Source organism: Tachyglossus aculeatus, chromosome 6 (assembly GCF_015852505.1).
Source record: "Tachyglossus aculeatus isolate mTacAcu1 chromosome 6, mTacAcu1.pri, whole genome shotgun sequence".
In the NCBI taxonomy this organism is placed as follows: Eukaryota; Metazoa; Chordata; class Mammalia; order Monotremata; family Tachyglossidae; genus Tachyglossus; species Tachyglossus aculeatus.
In genome coordinates, this window is record NC_052071.1 from 43163722 (window position 1) to 43182556 (window position 18835).

At 44.0% G+C, this 18835-nt stretch overlaps 1 protein-coding gene across 3 annotated transcripts in view; it reads right to left on the minus strand.

Annotated features, from left to right (window-relative positions):
• Positions 1-18835, minus strand: part of CLCN5 (chloride voltage-gated channel 5) — a 139987-nt gene that overhangs the window by 70447 nt on the left and 50705 nt on the right. Inside the window, exons 1-2 of one of the 3 annotated variants that reach the window (XM_038748024.1) lie at positions 2732-2746; positions 860-1018 (exon numbers count right to left, since the gene is read on the minus strand). In XM_038748024.1, coding sequence (XP_038603952.1) covers positions 860-1001 — 142 coding nt within the window. In that variant the 5' untranslated portion in view covers positions 1002-1018; positions 2732-2746. Of the gene's footprint in view, positions 1-724; positions 744-859; positions 1019-2731; positions 2747-18835 lie in introns of those variants that run through there. The other 2 variants (XM_038748022.1, XM_038748026.1) reach the window with 2 other exon arrangements.

The window sequence follows — 18835 nt, forward strand, 5'->3', positions numbered from 1 at the left end:
AGTAAGCACTCAATAAATACGATTGATTGATTGATTGATTTGGAGTCAGAGGCCATCGGTTCAAATCCCGGCTCTGCCACTTGTCAGCTGTGTGACTTTGGGCAAATCACTTCACTTCTCTGGATCTCAGTTCCCTCATCTGTAAAATGGGGATTAAAACTGTGAGCCCCCCGAGGGACAACCTGATCACCTTTTTTTTTTTTTAATGGCATTTATTAAGCGCTTACTATGTGCAGAACACTGTTCTAAGCACTGGGGAATTTACAAGGTGATCAGATTGTCCCACGTGGGGCTCACAGTCTTCATCCCCATTTTACAGATAAGGGAACTGAGGTCCAGAGAAGTTAAGTGACTTGCCCAAAGTCACACAGTTGACAAGGGGTGGAGCTGGGATTTGAACCCATGACCTCTGACTCCAAAGCCCGTGCTTTTTCCACTGAGCCACGCCGCTTCTCTTGTAAACTCCCCAGCGCTTACAAGTTTACAAGTTCACCTTGTAAACTCCCCAGCACTTAGAACAGTGCTTTGCACGTAGTAAATGCTTAATAAATGCCATCAAAAAAACAAACAAACAAACAAAAAAAAAACAGCTAAAATTTCTAAAGAAGGCCACGTAACTGTTTTGGGACACTCTGGTTAGTAACCCTGTCTACAATTAATCTTTAATTTCTTGTGCACACACACTCACACTTAGGAATTCTCTCTCCACGACAATTTTCCTTACCAAGCCAACTTGCGGTAACCAACTTAAAGTTTAAGGACTGGGCTTCAAGATGCAACAGCCACGGCTTCACCCCGGACGCACGTTTCAAGTTGAAAGAAGAAAAAAAAATAAGTAGGCCATGAGCCTTCCCAGTACCTCCCATCTCTCTGTCCAGGGGAGGGACGTCATCTGTGATGGAGAAGTCCAGAGTTGCCCCGGATATTTCCACCAGGTCTTCATCGCTGGTGCTGCTCTGGAAACTGTTGAAACTCCCTCGGCGAAAGCCCTTGTTATCCATGGCTTCGGCCGTTGAACCTGAAAGGTGGACAAAGAAGCGGAATTGAAGCCCACTCACTTTTACTGCCCAGGTCGTGAAGGAAAATGTTAGCTCCGTTGGCAACCTCCACCTGGATAACGATAATAATTATGGTATTTGTTAAGCGCTTACTATGTGCTGTACAAAGCACTGGGTGCTGGGGTGGACGCAAGCAAATCGGGCTGGACACAGTCCCTGTCCCATGTGGGGCTCACAGTCTCCAGCCCCATTTTACAGGTTAGGTAACTGAGGCCCAGAGAAGTGAAGTGACTTGTCCAAGGTCACCCAGCAGACAAGCGGCGCTTAGTACAGTGCTTCTGATGCTACAGATCCCTGTAAGCTCGTTGTGGGCAGGGAATGGGTCTGTTTATTTATCGTACTCTCCCAAGCGCTTAGTACAGTGCTCTGCACAAAGGAAGTGCTCAATCAGTGTGATTGAATGAATGAATGAAAATGGCTTAGCTGCCTTGCTTTGCCAGTCCAACTGGAAATCGGGAGCATTTTCGGGAATTGGAAAGCTCTGCACAAAGGAAGTGCTCAATAAATGTGATTGAATGAATGAATGAAAATGACTTAGCTGCCTTGCTTCAATAAATGTGATTGAATGAATGAATGAAAATGGCTTAGCTGCCTTGCTTTGCCTGTCCAACTGGAAAAAGGGAGCATTTTCCGAAATCGGAAAGCTCTGCTCAAAGGAAGTGCTCAATAAATGTGATTGAATGAATGAATGAAAACGGCTTAGCTGCCTTGCTTTGCCTGTCCAATTGGAAAAAGGGAGCATTTTCGGGAATCGGAAAGAAAGCTTGGGAGAGAAGGTGCATCTCCGTGGCTCTGCTCCCCAAAGGATGGTCACAGGAGAGACAAAGCGGGATGACAACATACTAAGACAAGGCTTAGCCCCCACAGTGAACAGGTCCCCTCTTTACTGTTTTATACCATAGTGTTGGCCGGGAATTTTCCCGGCCAGCAGGATGACGCCGGAATGAATGACCGACTCGATCGATCAATCTATGGTATTTACTCAGCGCTTACTGTGTGCAGAGCACTGTACTGACTGCTTGGGAGAGTACAAGAGAATTGGTAGGCACATTCCCGCTCTACAAGAATCTTAGTTTTGTGTTTATAAGCCAGGTTAACTCCCCTATAATAGGTGCTCAATTACTATCCACGGCAGGTGGGTAAACTCCTAGGCTAGGAAAAAGGTAAGTGGAGGGGGAAGATTTTTAAAACCCACCCAGAGTTGTCCAACAGCTACGTGGGGCAATCGGTTCTGAGGAATCTGGACACTCCTCCTTCCCTATATCCCTTTGCCTCAGACTTCAGCTTAGGCCTCAAAGTCAACAGTTCCGAGACCTATTCTGGAAGACTGAGAGCACTTAAGGAATCATCCTGAAAATCAGCCCAAGCCCAAAGGCCATAGAACTTGAAGAAAATAAAACTGTGTCTAAAAGGAATGGAATCACTTCAAGAAATCACTTCGGAGAGAAGCAGCGTGGCCTAGAGGAAACAGACCGGGCCTAGGAGTTGGAGGAACCGGGTTCTAATCGCCCTTGAGACTGTAAGATCACTGTGGGCGGGGAACGTGTCTTTTACACTGTTATACTGGAAGAGATGCGTCCACGGCATCGTTATGGGTCGGCGTAAGACAAGACTCCTGGAAGAGAGTCGGGGGGAGTCAGTCAGTCAGTCAGTCGTATTTATTGAGCGCTTACTGTGTGCGTATCTCTGTACTGAGTGCTTGGGAGAATAGAACAGTAAAACAGACAAATTCCCTGCCCACGACGAGCTTCGGGTCTAGAGTGTAGCGGTCTGCCGGATGTGAAGCGGGGAGGGAGTTGAAGGCAGGCGGGAGCGTGCGGACGTGGGGTCAAAGAGAGAACTGTAGTGAGGCCCAGTGAGGAGCAGGTTGGGTTCCTTGGACCAGCCAAAGATGGCAGCTCAGTAACCCCAAGATGGGTGGCCTTCGGCCTCAGGCTCCAGGTTTACTGGATCTCTCGCCTCTCCCTGGAGATCGGCCACTTTGGTCCGTTCATCACTCCTTCCCTTCCCTTCCTCAGAAGGGCAGAGGAAATGGGATGCCTTGGCACATTACAGAACATTGTGGAGGAGGTGGCAGTTGGTGGCTCAACTGCCATGGAAGAGGAGGCTCCTGTAGGGGACAGTCTGCCCCGTCCCTGCCCTCTCTCTCACCTCCTTTCCCCACACAGTGCTACTTCCCTCCCACCGCCCACCCGCCGCCACCTCACATTTCTCCCTTTTACCCCCATTCTCCTTGCCCGCCCCCGCCTTCCCGCAACGCCAGTCCACGTCAATCAAATACGATTGATTGATTGACCCAGAATCTTAGCGGCCTCTTGGGCAAAATTCCTTTCATCCTTGACCTGTTTCCTGCCATGACTGACACTTGGCACATGGGACTGCGACTGTGTCCAACCCAATTTGCTTGTATCCCCCCCAGTGCTTAGAACAGCGCCTGACATATAGTAAGCGCTTTATATTATATTATATTATATTATATATTATTATTATATTATATTATATATTATATTAAATTAAATTATACATTGTATATATAAAGTATGTATTATATATTAATATAATATATTATATATATAATAATGATGATGGTATTTGTTAAGCACTTACTATGTGCCAAGCACTGTTCTAAGCACAAAGTCATCAGGTACATAGTAAGTACTTAATATATATATTTAAATTATATATATTGAATATACAAAATATGTATTATATATTAATATAATATATTATATTATATATATAATGATGATGATGGTATTTGTTAAGCACTTACTATATGCCAAGCACTGTTCTAAGCGCACGGTCACCAGGTACATAGTAAGCACTTAATATATATATATATATATATATATTATAAATTATATAAATTGTATATATAAAATATGTATTATATAGTAATATAATATATTATATATATATATAAAATAATGGTGATGGTATTTATTAAGCACTTACTATGTGCCAATCACTGTTCTAAGCGCAAGGTCATCAGGTACATAGTAAGCACTTAATATATATTATAAATTATATATTGTATATATAAAATATGTATTATATATTAATATAATATATTATATTATATATATATAATGATGATGGTATTTATTAAGCACTTACTATGTGCCAAGCACTGTTCTAAGCGCAAGGTCATCAGGTACATAGTAAGCACTTAATATATATTATAAATTATATATTGTATATATAAAATATGTATTATATATTAATATAATAGATTATATTATATATATATATATATAATGATGATGGTATTTGTTAAGCACTTACTATGTGCCAAGCACTGTTCTAAGCGCAAGGTCATCAGGTTGTCCCACGTGGGACTCACAGTCTTCACCCCCATTTTAGAGATGAGATAAATGAGGCACAGAGAAGTTAAGTGACTTGCCCAGAGTCACACAACTGATAAGGGGCAGAGTCAAAATTAGAACCCACGACCTCTGACTCCCAAGCCCGGGCTCTTACCACTAAGCCACGTAAAATATATGTGTGTGTATATCAATTAATCAATCATATTTATTGAGCGCTTACTGTGTGCAGAGCACTGTACTAAGCACTTGGGAAGTACAAGTTGGCAACATATAGTGACAGTCCCCTACCCAACAGTGGGCTCACAGTCTAAAAGGGGGAGACAGAAAACAAAACCAAACATACTAACAAAATAAAATAAATAGAATAGATATGTACAAGTAAAATAAATAAATAAATAAATAGAGTAATAAATATGTACAAGCATATATACATATATGTATATGTATGAATTTGACAGCTTATAGTCAGAAACAATTCAGCATATGGTATAAAAAGTACGGTAGGGCATGACTTGTCCTTTTTTGAAGGTCAAGTTCCCACTTGCTCTACAACCAAACCCCCAATGTGTTTAAAAATCAATCAGTGGTATTTACTGAGCATTTACTATGTGCAGAGCACCATACTGAGCACTTGGAAGAGTACAATATAATGGAATTGGTCAAAGCAATCCCTGCACACTAGGAGATTACGGCCTTTAGGGAATAGTGGAAAGGCGAGTGACAGCAAACTCATCACGGCCCCTTTAATGCTAATCAATCAATCGTATTTATTTAGCGCTTACTACAGTAATGCTAACGATAACAACGGAAATGTTCGTTAAGCACTTACTGTGTGTGCCAGGCAACGTACTAAGCGCTGGGGTGGATGCAAGCAAAATGGGGTGGACACAGCCCCTGTCCCACGTGAGGCTCACAGTCTCCATCTCCATTTTTCAGGTCAGGAAACTGAGGCCCAGAGAAGTTGAGTGGCTGGCCCAGGGTCACACAGCCGACAAGTGGCAGAGGTGGAATTAGAACCCAAACCCTTCTGATTTCTAACTCCCAAGCCTGTGATCTAACCACTGGGCTGCTTCTGGTGACACTGCTGTTCTGGCTCGGACAAGGTGCCAGGAACAAAATGCTCCCCAACTTTGAAATTTTGACCAAAAGCCGGCTCTGATCATACTGACAGGAGCTGAGCATTCCCTCCCCTTCCTGGACGCTCTTACCCAATTTCTCAAGAAAAGAGGGAAAAAAAAAAAAAAGCCAGACGAAAAACACACACGGACATTGTGTGCCGGAATTCTCTTCCCTTTTACTTGTCAAAGAATTGGGAAACGATCTTCCGAGCCACGACACGAAAACCTATCTTTTTCCGTTTACCAGTCCTTCCCAGTTCCTGATTTCAAAAATGCTGAAGCTTGTTTTCTCACACAATATTCCAGAGAAGACCGCTTTGAGCCACGTTTCTCAGAGTCGGACGGGGGAACATCACCCTTTCCAAATGCTTTCCGTCATAACAATAATAATAATAATAACAATGATAGTAATGATGGTATTTGTTAAGCACTATGTGCCAAGCACTGTTCTAAGCGCTGTGGCAGATACAAGGTAATCAGATTGTCCCACGTGGGGCTCACAGCCTTCATCCCCATTTCACAGATGAGGGAACTGAGGCACAGAGCCGTCACACAAGGTCACACAGCAGACAAGTGGCGGAGCTGGGATTAGAACCCACGTCCTCTGGCTCTCAAGCCCGGGCTCTTTCCATTAAACCACGCTGCTTCTCTTATAATAATAATGATGGCATTTGTTAAGCGCTTACTCTGGGCAAAGCACTGTTCTAAGCGCTGGGGAGGATACAAGGTGATCGGGTTGTGGGGCTCTCAGTCTTAATCCCCATTTTCCAGATGAGGTAACTGAGGCCCAGAGAAGTGAAGTGACTTGCCCAAAGTCACACAGCTGGTAAGTGGCGAAGCCGGGATTGGAACCCATGACCTCTGACTCCCAAGCCCGGGCTCTTTCCACTGAGCCCGTGGTTCTTTCCACTCTTTCCACTGCTTCTCTATCTTGGTGCAACTCCCACAGGCCAGGACCGGCTGGAAACATTAATCAGAGGTTTTTATTGAGCGCTTACTATATTCACAGCACTGTACTAAGCACTTGGGAGGGACAAGTTGGTAGACACCATCTCTGCCTACAAGGAGCTTTCGGTCTATGGGGAGTTTGCATTAGTCCCACAAAGAGCATCAATGGCCACATCCTTCCAGATATTTCTCACCTTCATTCATTCATTCATTCAATCGTACTTATTGAGCGCTTACTACGAGCACCCCTGATCATGAAACTGCCCAGCTCGTACGAGAAGCAGCATGGCCTAGTGGAAAGACCACAAGCCTGGGAGTCACAAGGACCTGGGTTCTAATCCCGGCTCCGCCACTCGTCTGCTGTGCGACCCTGGGCAAGTCACTTATCTCCTCTGGGCCTTAGTTACCTCATAATAATAATACTAATGATGATGGTATTTGTTAAGCGCTTACGATGAAGCGCTGGGGAGGTTACAAGGTGATCAGGTTGTCCCCAGGCCGGCTCACAGATTTAATCCCCACTTTACAGATGACATCACTGAGGCCCAGAGAAGTGAAGTGACTTGCCCAAAGTCACCCAGCTGACAGTTGGCGGTGCCGGGATTTGAACCCATGACCTCTGACTCCAAAGCCTGGGCTCTTTCCACTGAGCCACGCTGCTTCTGCATCTGTTCGATGGGGATTAGGACTGTAAACCCCACTTTGGACAGGGACTGTGTCCAACCCGATTAGCCTGCATCTGCCCCAGAGCTCAGTACAGCGTCCGGCACACAATCAATCAATCGTATTTATTGAGCGCTTACTGTGTGCAAAGCACTGTACTAAGCGCTTGGGAAGTACAAGTGAGTGCTCAACAAATACAACTATTATTATTATGTCTTGCTCCTAGCTGGGAAACTGAGAGACTGGGGGAGAGGGACGAGGGTGAAAGGGAAAGTTGCCTGTTCTGGACCCCCAAACTAGGAGGGTCTGAAAAGGGGCCTTGTCACTAGACAGATAAAGAAGCCGTTCTTTTCAACTTCTTAACTTCTTGTGATCTACAGGTTTGCCCTATTTCTAGGAAAGGAGGCTATACTGAACATTTGCAGTGTCAGCTCTTTCATGACAGAGGGGAGAGCTGCATTTCTCCAGAAAAGAAAAAAAAAAATCCTCCTTCCAGGACACCACGATGCTTCAATATCCATAATTATGCATGTATCCGTTATTTTTTTTTATTAATGCCTGTCATAATAATTATTATTATTATTACTAAGCACTGGGGAGGGTACAAGTAAATCGGGTTGGACACAGTCCCTATCATTCATTCAATCAATCAATCGTATTTATTGAGCGCTTACTGTGTTCAGAGCACTGTACTAAGCGCTTGGGAAGGACAAGTTGGCAACATATAGAGACGGTCCCTACCCAACAGGGGGCTCACAGTCTAAAAGGGGGAGACAGAGAACAAAACCAAACAGACTAACAAAATAAAATAAATATAATAGATATGTACAAGTAAAATAAATGAATACATAAATAAATAGAGTAATAAATACGTACAAACATATATACATATATACAGGTGCTGTGGGGAAGGGAAGGAGGTAAGATGAGGGGGATGAAGAGGGGAACGAGGGGGAGAGGAAGGAAGGGGCTCAGTCTGGGAAGGCCTCCTGGAGGAGGTGAGCTCTCAGTAGGGCCTTGAAGGGAGGAAGAGAGCTAGAATTCATTCATTCAATCGTATTTATTGAGAGCTTACTAATGCCTCTGGCTAAATTGTGAGGCTTGATAACAATAATAATAATAATGATGGTATTTATTAAGTGCTTACTACGTGCGAAGCACTGTTCTAAGAGCTGGGGGGATACAAGGTAATCAGGTTGTCCCACGTGGGGCTCACAGTCTTCATCCCCATTTTACCGATGAGGGAACTGAAGCACAGGGAAGTGACGTGACTTGCCCAAGGTCACACAGCTGACAAGTGGCGGAGTCGGGATTAGAATCCAGGACCTCTGACTCCCAAGCCCGGGCTCTTTCCACTGAGCCACGCTGCTTCTCCTTCTTCTCCTGCTTGAGACCCACGCTCATTCATTCATTCAATCGTATTTATTGAGCGCTTACTGTGTGCAGAGCACTGTACTAAGCGCTTGGGAAGTCCAAATTGGCAACATATAGAGATGGTCCCTATCCAACAGCGGGCTCACAGTCTAGAATCAATCAATCAATCGTATTTATTGAGTGCTTACTGTGTGCAGAGCACTGTACTAAGCGCTTGGGAAGTACAAGTTGGCAACATATAGAGGCGGTCCCTACCCAACAGTGGACTCACAGTCTAGAAGTCAAAACAAAACATATTAACAAAATAAAATAATTAGAATAAATATTGAGGAGCCCACAGCTGCAAGGCATTCATTCATTCAATCGTATTTATTGAGCACTTACTGTGTGCACAGCACTGTTCTAAGCGCTTGGGAAGTACAGGTTGGCAACATATAGAGACGGTCCCTACCCAACAGTGGGCTCACAGTCTAGAAGGGGGAGACAGACAACAAAACAAAACATATTAACAAAATAAAATAAAGAGTATGTACAAATAAAATAAATAAATAAATAAATAGAGCAATAAATACGTACAAACATATATCAGGTATAGTACAATATAGTAGGTAAAGTCCAATATAAAAAGTCCAGTATAGTAAGTACAATACAATATAGTAAGTAAAGTCCAGTAGAGTAAGTAAAGTCCAATTTAAAAAGTCCAGTATAGTCCAGTATAGTAAGTAAAGTCCAGTAGAGTAAGGCAGGGAAGCAGCTTGCCCTAGGAGGAAAGAGCAGGACCAGGAGCAGAGGACCTGGGTGCTAATTCCGGCTCGGTCACTTGTCTGCTGTGTGACCTCGAGCAAGTCACTCAACATCTCTGGGCCTCAGTTTCCTCAACCGTAAAATGGAGTTTCAATTCTTAGATTGTGAGCCCCATGGGTTCATTCATTCATTCAATCGTATTTATTGAGCGCTTACTGTGTGCAGAGCACTGTACTAAGCCCTTGGGAAGTACGAGTCGGCAACATATAGAGACGGTCCCTACCCTACAACGGGCTCACACTCTAGAAGGGGGAGACAGACAACGAAACAAAACGAGTGGACCGGTGTCAAGACATCAGAACAAACAGAATTAAAGCTAAATTCATTCATTCAATCGTAGTTATTGAGTGTGTACTGTGTGCAGAGCACTGTACTAAGCGCTTGGGAAGTACAAGTCGGCAACATACAGAGACGGTCCCTACCCAATAATGGGCTCACAGTCTAGAAGGGGGAGACAGACAACAAAATAAAACGAGTGGACCAGTGTCAAGACGTCAGAACAAACAGAATTAAAGCTAAATTGCACCTACCCCAACGCTTAGAAGAATCCTTGACCCATAGTATGCATTTAACAAATATCGTTATAAAAAACATTAAAAAGTCTTCACTCTGAGGGAAAATCTCTTCAGCATCTGTTTCTGTGAACTATCTTTTATCGAGATATTGGGAAGCAGCATGGCTTTAGTGGCAGGAACCCGAGCTTGCGAGTCAGAGGTCATGGGTTCGAATCCCAGCTCCGCCGCTTGTCAGCTGGGTGACTTTAGGCCAAGTCACTTCACTTCCCTGGGCCTCAGTGACCTCACCTGTACAATGGGGATGAAGACTGGGAGCCCCATGTGGGACAACTTGATTACCTTGTATCAACACCAGCGCTTAGAACAGTGCTCGGCACGTAGTGAGAGCTTAACAAACACCAAAATTACTATCGAGAAGCTTTTTCAATCATTCATTCAATCGTATTTATTGAGCGCTTACTGTGAGCAGAGCACTGTACTAAGCGCTTGGGAAGCTTTTATTTGGCTCACTGCTGTAACGCGGATTCCAATTCTGGTTAGCTGTTGTACAATGGGGTCATTTTCCTTATTACATTACTGCTGTTATCACAATAACAATAACAACAAAAAATCTGCTATCCCACATGGATGTTCCAGAGGATAATCCCAAACTGACTGCCTCCAAGAGAAGAGAGAGAAAACATACCTGTCTCTCCACCTTTAGAAGATGCTTACTATGTGCAGAGCACTGTACTAAGCACTTGGAAAGCTTTTATTTGGCTCACTGCTGTAATGCTGATTCCAATTCCGGTTAGCTGTTGTACAACGGGGTCATTTTCATTATCACATTACTGCTGTTATCACAACAACAACAACAACAAAAAAAACCCTGCTATCCCACATGGATGTTCCAGAGGATAATCCCAAACTGACTGCCTCCAAGAGAAGAGAAGATGGGGAAAGATAAGATTAACATACTTGTCTCTCTACCTTTAGAGGACACTTACTATGTGCAGAGCACTGTACTAAGCGCTTGGGAAGCTATTATTTGGCTCACTGCTGTAACGCTGATTCCAATTCTGGTTAGCTGTTGTACAGTGGGGTCATTTTCCTTATCACATTACTGCTGTTATCACAAGGGCCTGGGAATCAGAGGACCTGGGTTCTAATCACTACTCTGTCACTTGTCTGCTGTGTGACCTTAGGCAAGATGCTTCACCTCTGTGTGCTTGAATTCCCTCATCCCTCCTCCCCATCCCCCCTGCCCTACCTCCTCCTCCTCCTCCTCCCCACAGCACCTGTATATACGTTTGTACAGACTTATTACTCTATTTATTTTCCTTCTACACATTTACTATTCTATTTATTTTGTTAATGCTGTGTATCTAGCTTTATTTTTATTTATTCTGGTGACTTGACACCTGTCCACATGTTTTGTTTTGTTGTCTGTCTCCCCCTTCTAGACTGTGAGCCCGTTGTTGGGTAGGGGCCGTCTCTATATGTTGCCGACTTGTACTTCCCAAGCGCTTAGTACGGTGCTCTGCACACAGTAAGCGCTTAATAAATACGACAATGAATGAATCACAACAACAACAACAAAAAATCTATCTCACATGGATGTCCCAGAGGATAATCCCAAACTGACTGCCTCCAAGAGAAGAGAAGATGGGGAAAGATAAGATTAACGTATCTGTCTCTCCACCTTTAGAGGATGCTTACAATGTGCAGAGCACTGTACTAAGCGCTTGGGAAGCTATTATTTGGCTCACTGCTGTAACGCGGATTCCAATTCTGTTTAGCTGTTGTACAGTGGGGTCATTTTCCTTATCACATTACTGCTGCTATCACAACAACAACAAAAAATCTGCTATCCCACATGGATGTTCCAGAGGATAATCCCAAACTGACTGCCTCCAAGAGAAGAGAAGGTGGGGAAAGATGAATAAATAGAGTAATAAATCTGTACAAGCATATATACATATATACAGGTGCTGTGGAGAAGGGAAGGAGGTAAGATGGGGGGATGGAGAGGGGGAGGAGGGGGAGCGGAAGGAAGGGGCTCAGTCTGGGAAGGCCTCCTGGAGGAGGTGAGCTCTCATTAGGGCCTTGAAGCCCTCTCTCCCCAGGAAGTCTTAAAGAAATCCAGATTCCACACCCACCCTCTACTTTCCACACAACCTACTTGTTCCAACTGGCCGGCTCTGGGCGAGTGGTCCGGCATTAAATTCCCCCTCCCAGCTTTTTAAACCGGCCTTAAAGGACAACCACACTACTTTAACCGGCCTCCATTTCGTCTGGAAACCCCAAATCCGCAGCATCAATTCTCCTAACTACTTCTAGATGGAATAAGTCGTCTCAAATTAAGCCATAAAACAGAAATGAATCCCAGAACTGCCCGGCTCATAAAAGCTTCCTCCAGGCACTCAAACCGTGACTGAGTAGAAGGAGAGAGATGCAATTGTTTATCGTCCAAACTTCCCTTTTCTTGAGCAGCTCGGTACTGGGCTTTACATCCCCCAAAGTTGCTAGTTACAAGAAAAAGGAAACGCGTTCTGAAAATATCTGGTCGCCAAGAGCTGGCCGCTTGATCAGAAAGAGCGGAAATTCCCCCAAAGCTGACCAACGGAGAGTTCAGTCTTTATAGATGACAGCAAAGACGACGCCTCTTCAGCTCTTCCCGTGCCCAAACCACTCAGTTGCAGCCCAGCCGAAGGACGTCAGAAGGGCACGAGTTCTAATCCCGGCTCTGCCACCTGTCTGCTGGGTGACCTTGGCCTGGCTGTTTTACTTAATAATGATAATAATAATAATAATGATGGCATTTATTAAGCGCTTACTATGTGCCAAGCACTGTTCTAAGCACTGGGGAGGTTACAAGGTGATCAGGTTGTCCCCCGGGGGGCTCACCGCCTTAATCCCCATTTTACAGATGAGGTCACGGAGGCCCAGAGAAGTGAAGTGACTTGCCCAAAGTCACACACCTGATAAGTGGTGGAGCCGGGATTTGAACCCATGACCTCTGACTCCAAAGCCCGGGCTCTTTCCACCGAGCCACGCTGCTTCTCCACTCGTCCACTGGATGACCTTGGGCAAGCCATTTAACTTCTCGGTGCCTCAGTTACCTCATCCGTAAAATGGGGATTAACAGTTTGAGCCCCATCTGGGACACGGACTACTCTTGTCCAACCCGATTAGCTCGGATCTACCGCAGCGCTTAATGCAGCGCTTGCCATTTAGTAAGCGTTTAACAAATACCATTAAAAAAATAATCTGAGCGCTCAATAAATACTACTGATAGATGTCACCACAAATACATTGACAGTGATATTTATGACTGTCATTAGGGATCCCAAAGTGCAGAAATTGCCAGAGAGGACTGACTTTTGGGAGTCTTTTTGGATATTATGCTTGGGACAGTCCCACTCTATTACAAATGACAACAAAGGATCTCTGCCAAACTAAATATTTTACTTACAAAGAGTATTAGGTAAACTGCTTTTCCCGTATTATTATTCTGAACATGAAAGCCTTGCAATCGCTTCCCTAATTTCCCAACAGCTGTCATTCTAAATCCAGGCCCTACCCCAATTTTGGCAGGAAATGGAGCCAAATTCCTTTCTGGGTTAGTTAAGAAGTTAAACTAAAACCAAAAATCCTCCTCAAAAGGCTTTTTATGTACGAGGTGAAGTCACCTTTAAAAAGGGAAAAATCTTCGTAAGTAAATGTCTGGCTCGACATTTAGCGTGAATGAGCAAATTAGCAGCTGGAATCGTAAAACTGCTAATTGAAAATTATAGCTGAATATTAGTTTACATCCACAATAGGCAGTTTGCTTAAACCCAAACTCAAGCCTACGTATTCCAAATGTCATCCAACGATCCTTTCCTATATATACATATATATTTTTATATATTTATATGCACACACTCACGCACACGCCCACTGTTGGGTAAGGATTGTCTCTGTTGCTGAATTGTACTTTCCAAGCCCTTAGTACAGTGCTCTGCACACAGTAAGCACTCAATAAATACGACTGAATGAATGAATGAATATATCTGTCTTGTGGGTAGGGAACGTCTTTACCAACTCTGCTGTATTATACTCTCCCAAGTGCTTAATATAGTGCTCGGCACACAGTAAGAGCTCAATAAATACCACTGATGATGAGTCAATCACTGATATTTGCTAAATGGTACTTCCTGAGCACTTACTGTGCACGGAGCACTGTACTAAGCGCTTGCGGGAGTACAACATAACAGATACATTCTGAAGAATGGACATTTTAAAGAAATATTTCCAACAATATGATAAAGCAGCAGCACACAGCAGAAAGTAGACCAGCCCAGGGTGTAACTGTGAGCCCACTGTTGGGTAGGGACCGTCTCTATATGTTGCCGACTTGTACTTCCCAAGCGCTTAGTACAGTGCTCTGCACACAGTAAGTGCTCAATCAATACGATTGAATGAATGAATGAATGTACCAATCAGGGAAGGGGCTGATCTCCTTCACAAGAGGTTGGGAGAGGATGGTGATGTCAAAAAAGAGATCTGAAAACAAATGAAGCGTCAATCAATCAATCAATCATATTTATTGAGCGCTTACTTTGTGCAGAGCACTGTACTAAGCGCTTGGGAAGTACAAGTGGCAACATATAGAGACGGTCCCTACCCAACAGTGGGCTCACATAAATGCACATCTCGGGATTATGGAGGAGGTTTAGAACGGATCTGTCATCTTGGGCTGACATCACACTTCAATCAATCAATCAATCATATCCCTACCCAACAGTGGGCTCACAGTCTAAAAGACTTCACTTCTCTGTGCTTCAGTTACCTCATCTGTAAAATGGGGATTAATAATAATTAGCATTTGTTAAGCGCTTACTATGTGCAAAGCACTGTTCTAAGCGCTGGGGAGGATACAGGGTGATCAGGTTGCCCCACGTGGGGCTCACGGTCTTCATCCCCATTTTACAGATGAGGGAACTGAGGCCCAGAGAAGTGAAGTGACTTGCCCAAGATCACACAGCAGACATGTGGCGGAGCCGGCATTCGAATCCATGACCTCTGATTCCAAAGCCCGGGCTCTTTCCACTGAGCCACGCTGATTAAGCCTGTGAGACCCTGTGGGACAACTGATCATCTTGTAATCTCTATTTATTTATTTTACCTCTATTTATTTTGCTCTATTTTACTTGTACATATCTATTCTATTTATTTTATTTTGTTAATATGTTTTGTTCTCTGTCTCCCCCTTCTAGACTGTGAGCCCGCTGTTGGGTAGGGACTGTCTCTATATGTTACCAACTTGTACTTCCCAAGCGCTTAGTCCAGTGCTCTGCACACAGTAAGCACTCAATAAATATGATTGATTGATTGATTGTAATCTCCCCAGCACTTAGAACAGTGCTTTGCACCGATTAAGCACTTAATAAATGCCATCGTTATTAGTCTTATTATTATTAGATTGGGGTGCAAATTTAAAAGTCAAAGCTCTCTCATTTGGAAGGGCCCACCTGAATCAAACGAATGAAAGGAGAAAAGTCCCAAGATGAAGGAAACTTCGTTCAGGGATGTCCGCTGGAAAAGCTTCCATTTTGCTTTTCTCCATATGGGAATCTTTCCCAGAGCTTTAGACACTTGGCCATTTTGATGCAAGGAAAAAATATGCCATTCCTTCCTGGGCTTTACAACATTCAATCAATCAATCAATCGTATTTATTGAGCGCTTACTGTGTGCAGAGCACTGTACTAAGTGCTTGGGAAGTACAAGTTGGCAACATACTTAAATACTTGTATTGTATTTATACGATTGATTGATTGATTGACTTGCCCAAAGTCACACAGCTGACAAGTGGCGGAGCTTAGTACAGTGCTCTGCATACAGTAAGCGCTCAATATTTATTATTTATAATAATAATAATAATGGCATTTGTTAAGCGCTATGTGCAAAGCACTGTTCTAAGCGCTGAGGGGGGATACAATATTTATGACTATTTTACTATATTTACTATTTACTATATTTATGACTGAATGAATGAATATAAATACACTCTGCACATATGCATTATTGTTGCCTCGTACTCTCCCAAACGCTTGGTACAGTGCTCTGCACACAGTAAGAGCTCAATAAATATGACTGGATAGCGCAAAGGCGATATAGAAGGGAGTGGGAGAAGATGGAAGGAGGACTTAGTTGGGGAAGGCCTCTTGGAGGAGGTGTGCTTTTCATTCGTTCATTCAACTGTATTTATTGAGCGCTTAATAAGGCTTGGAAGGTGGGGATTCTCCACCTTATCTATGTTCTATAGATGGATTGATGGGATATCTCCATCTGCTTGGCACGTAGTAAGCGCTTAACAAATACCATTCGAGAAGCAGCGTGGCTCAGTGGGAAAGAGCCCGGGCTTTGGAGTCGGAGGTCATGGGTTCAAATCCCGGCTCCGCCAGTTAGCTGTGTGACTTTGGGCAAGTCACTTAACTTCTCTGGGCCTCAGTTCCCTCATCTGTAAAATGGGGATGAAGACTGTGAGCCCCCCCAGTAGGACAACCTGATCATCTGGTAACCTCTCCAGCGCTTAGAATAGTGCTCTGCACATAGTAAGCGCTTAATAAATGCCATTATTATTATTATTACCATCATTATTATTATATTATTATTATCTATGCACATGCCACTGAATTTATTGGCTTTTTTGTTCACCTTTTTCATCTTCCAAACGCTTGCTATTAGCCGTCCTAGTCGGTCTGGTGCCGCGGAACAGAACTCCGCTTCTTGGCTCCTCTGATTTGATTTTGAATTTAACGAACTCCGTTAAGGGGTAATGCTATTCACACACAAGCAAAGCTTATGTGTGATTGAAGGAGGAAGTTGAAAAGGAGAGAGTGCAACGCACTTAAAGTCACTTCATTTCTCTGTGCCTCAGTTTATCTCCTCTGTAAAATGAGGATTAAGACTGTGAGCCCCACGTGGGATATTTATTTTATTTTGTTAGTATGTTTGGTTTTGTTCTCTGTCTCCCCCTTCTAGACTGTGAGCCCACTGTTGGGTAGGGACTGTCCCTGTATGTTGCCAACTTGTACTTCCCAAGTGCTTGGTACAGTGCTCCGCACACAGTAAGCGCTCAATAAATACGATTGATTGATAGGGAACGTGTCCAACCCGATTATCCTGTATCTACATCAGGGCTCCGTGCGGTGCTTGGCATGCGGTAGGCCCTTCACAAAATACCATAAAAAATCCAACAGAAACGTGGGGTTTACACAGGCGTTCACCTTTCACTTCCTCATTGATTTTTCGGTATTTGTAAATTGAGCCGAGATATTTTATGGTCAGGTACTGCCAAAGTCACAGGGCCTGCCTCGTGTCTGGAAAAATAAAAAAAGAATGGATACCTTCAATCTGCTTTCCATTCCCCGTACCTCAAGCGTTCTAAGGAGCAAAATCTGGCAATAATTGTGGTGGAGACGTCAGAACTCAGTTCGCTAGTCTACAAGGAAGAGCCGCATGGACTTGGGAGCCAGAGGTCATGGGTTCAAATCCCGGCCGTGCCAGTGGCCAGCTGCGTGACCTTGGGCAAGTCACTTCACTGGGCCTCGGTTTCCTCACCTGTAAAATGGGGGATTTAAAACTGTTCTCCTTCCTTCTTTGACTGTAAGGCAGGGATTGTGTCCGACCTCATTTACTTTCACTCATCTATTCAATCGTATTTACTGAACGCTTCCTGTGTGCACAGCACTGTACTAAGCTCTTGGGAAATACAAGTCAGCAACATATAGAGACGGTCCCTACCTATCCCAGCATTTAGAACAGTGATTCACACCTCCTAAGCACTTACGTACTACCGTAATAACAAGCAATATGGAGTTTATTGGGCTACATTAATTTAAAATCTAGGGAAAAATTGCTGTGCAACACACGGCAAGGGGCTGTGCCTACACATTGAAACAATTTAATATATTCTTTTCTCGTCACAGTGGCGAGTAATGAGGAAGGCCAGTTTGGGAGTTGGGGGAGGGAACCCTGCTAGCTGTCTTTGAGAAGACCGGATGGTTCACATCTTGATGGAGGCTGCTCAGATCAAATTTTCACCCGTCGATGGCATTTATTGAGCACTTACTCCGTGCAGGGCTCTGCACTGAGCGCTTGGGAGAGTATAAGAGTTGGTCGCCACGTTCCCTGCCCGCAAGGAGTTCCCACTTTCATTCACACTAGAAAATAAGGCAGGAAAAAAGAAATTCTTGGGCAAGCCGTTCGACCCTAAAGGGAGTGTTCTTTTATAGAGAGAGCAGTGACATAAAACTGCACACAGAATCTCCTAGGAGAGTTTCCGTTTCCACAGAGGTCTTGGAAATCTTTGCCAGGGATGCTCATGGATTCCCCCCTTTTAGACTGTGAGCCCACTGTTGGGTAGGGACTGTCTCTATATGTTGCCAACTTGTACTTCCCAAGCGCTTAGTACAGTGCTCTGCACACAGTAAGCGCTCAATAAATACGATTGATGATGATGATGATGAGCCACTGGGAATCTGAGTGTGGCTATTGATAAAAAGTGTCCTTTTCGCCAACTACCGAATGCCTTTAAGGAGAAACCTGGCTGTCTTTCCAGCCTCGAGCCCTTCATGTGGGTTACTTCTAATCCTTGGGAAGGAGCGCACGTAAAATATTCAAGTGGGAATTCATCTTTTAAGGACTGTAAGAACACAAAAATCAGGGAAAAATACACAGAGCGTTGGAAGGCAGAAAATGGTGTTCGTCCAAGCTCATGTTGGGAGGCAAAATAAAAAATAAAAAATGGAAGTTTTGGGGGAAATCCATGGCCAAATCTGTAGCAAATACAGCCAGACGAAGCCACGAACCACGGCTAAATTAAATTCAAGACACTTGGAAGCTTGTCTCCTTTGGACTCTTCCCCACTCCCCCCACGTTAACAGGGTTGGTGCTGCCTGAGACGTAGAAGCAGCGTGGTTTAGTGGATAGAGCCCGGGCATCTGCTGTATGACCTTGGGCAAGTTGCTTCACTTCTCTGGGCCTCGGTTCCCTCATCTGT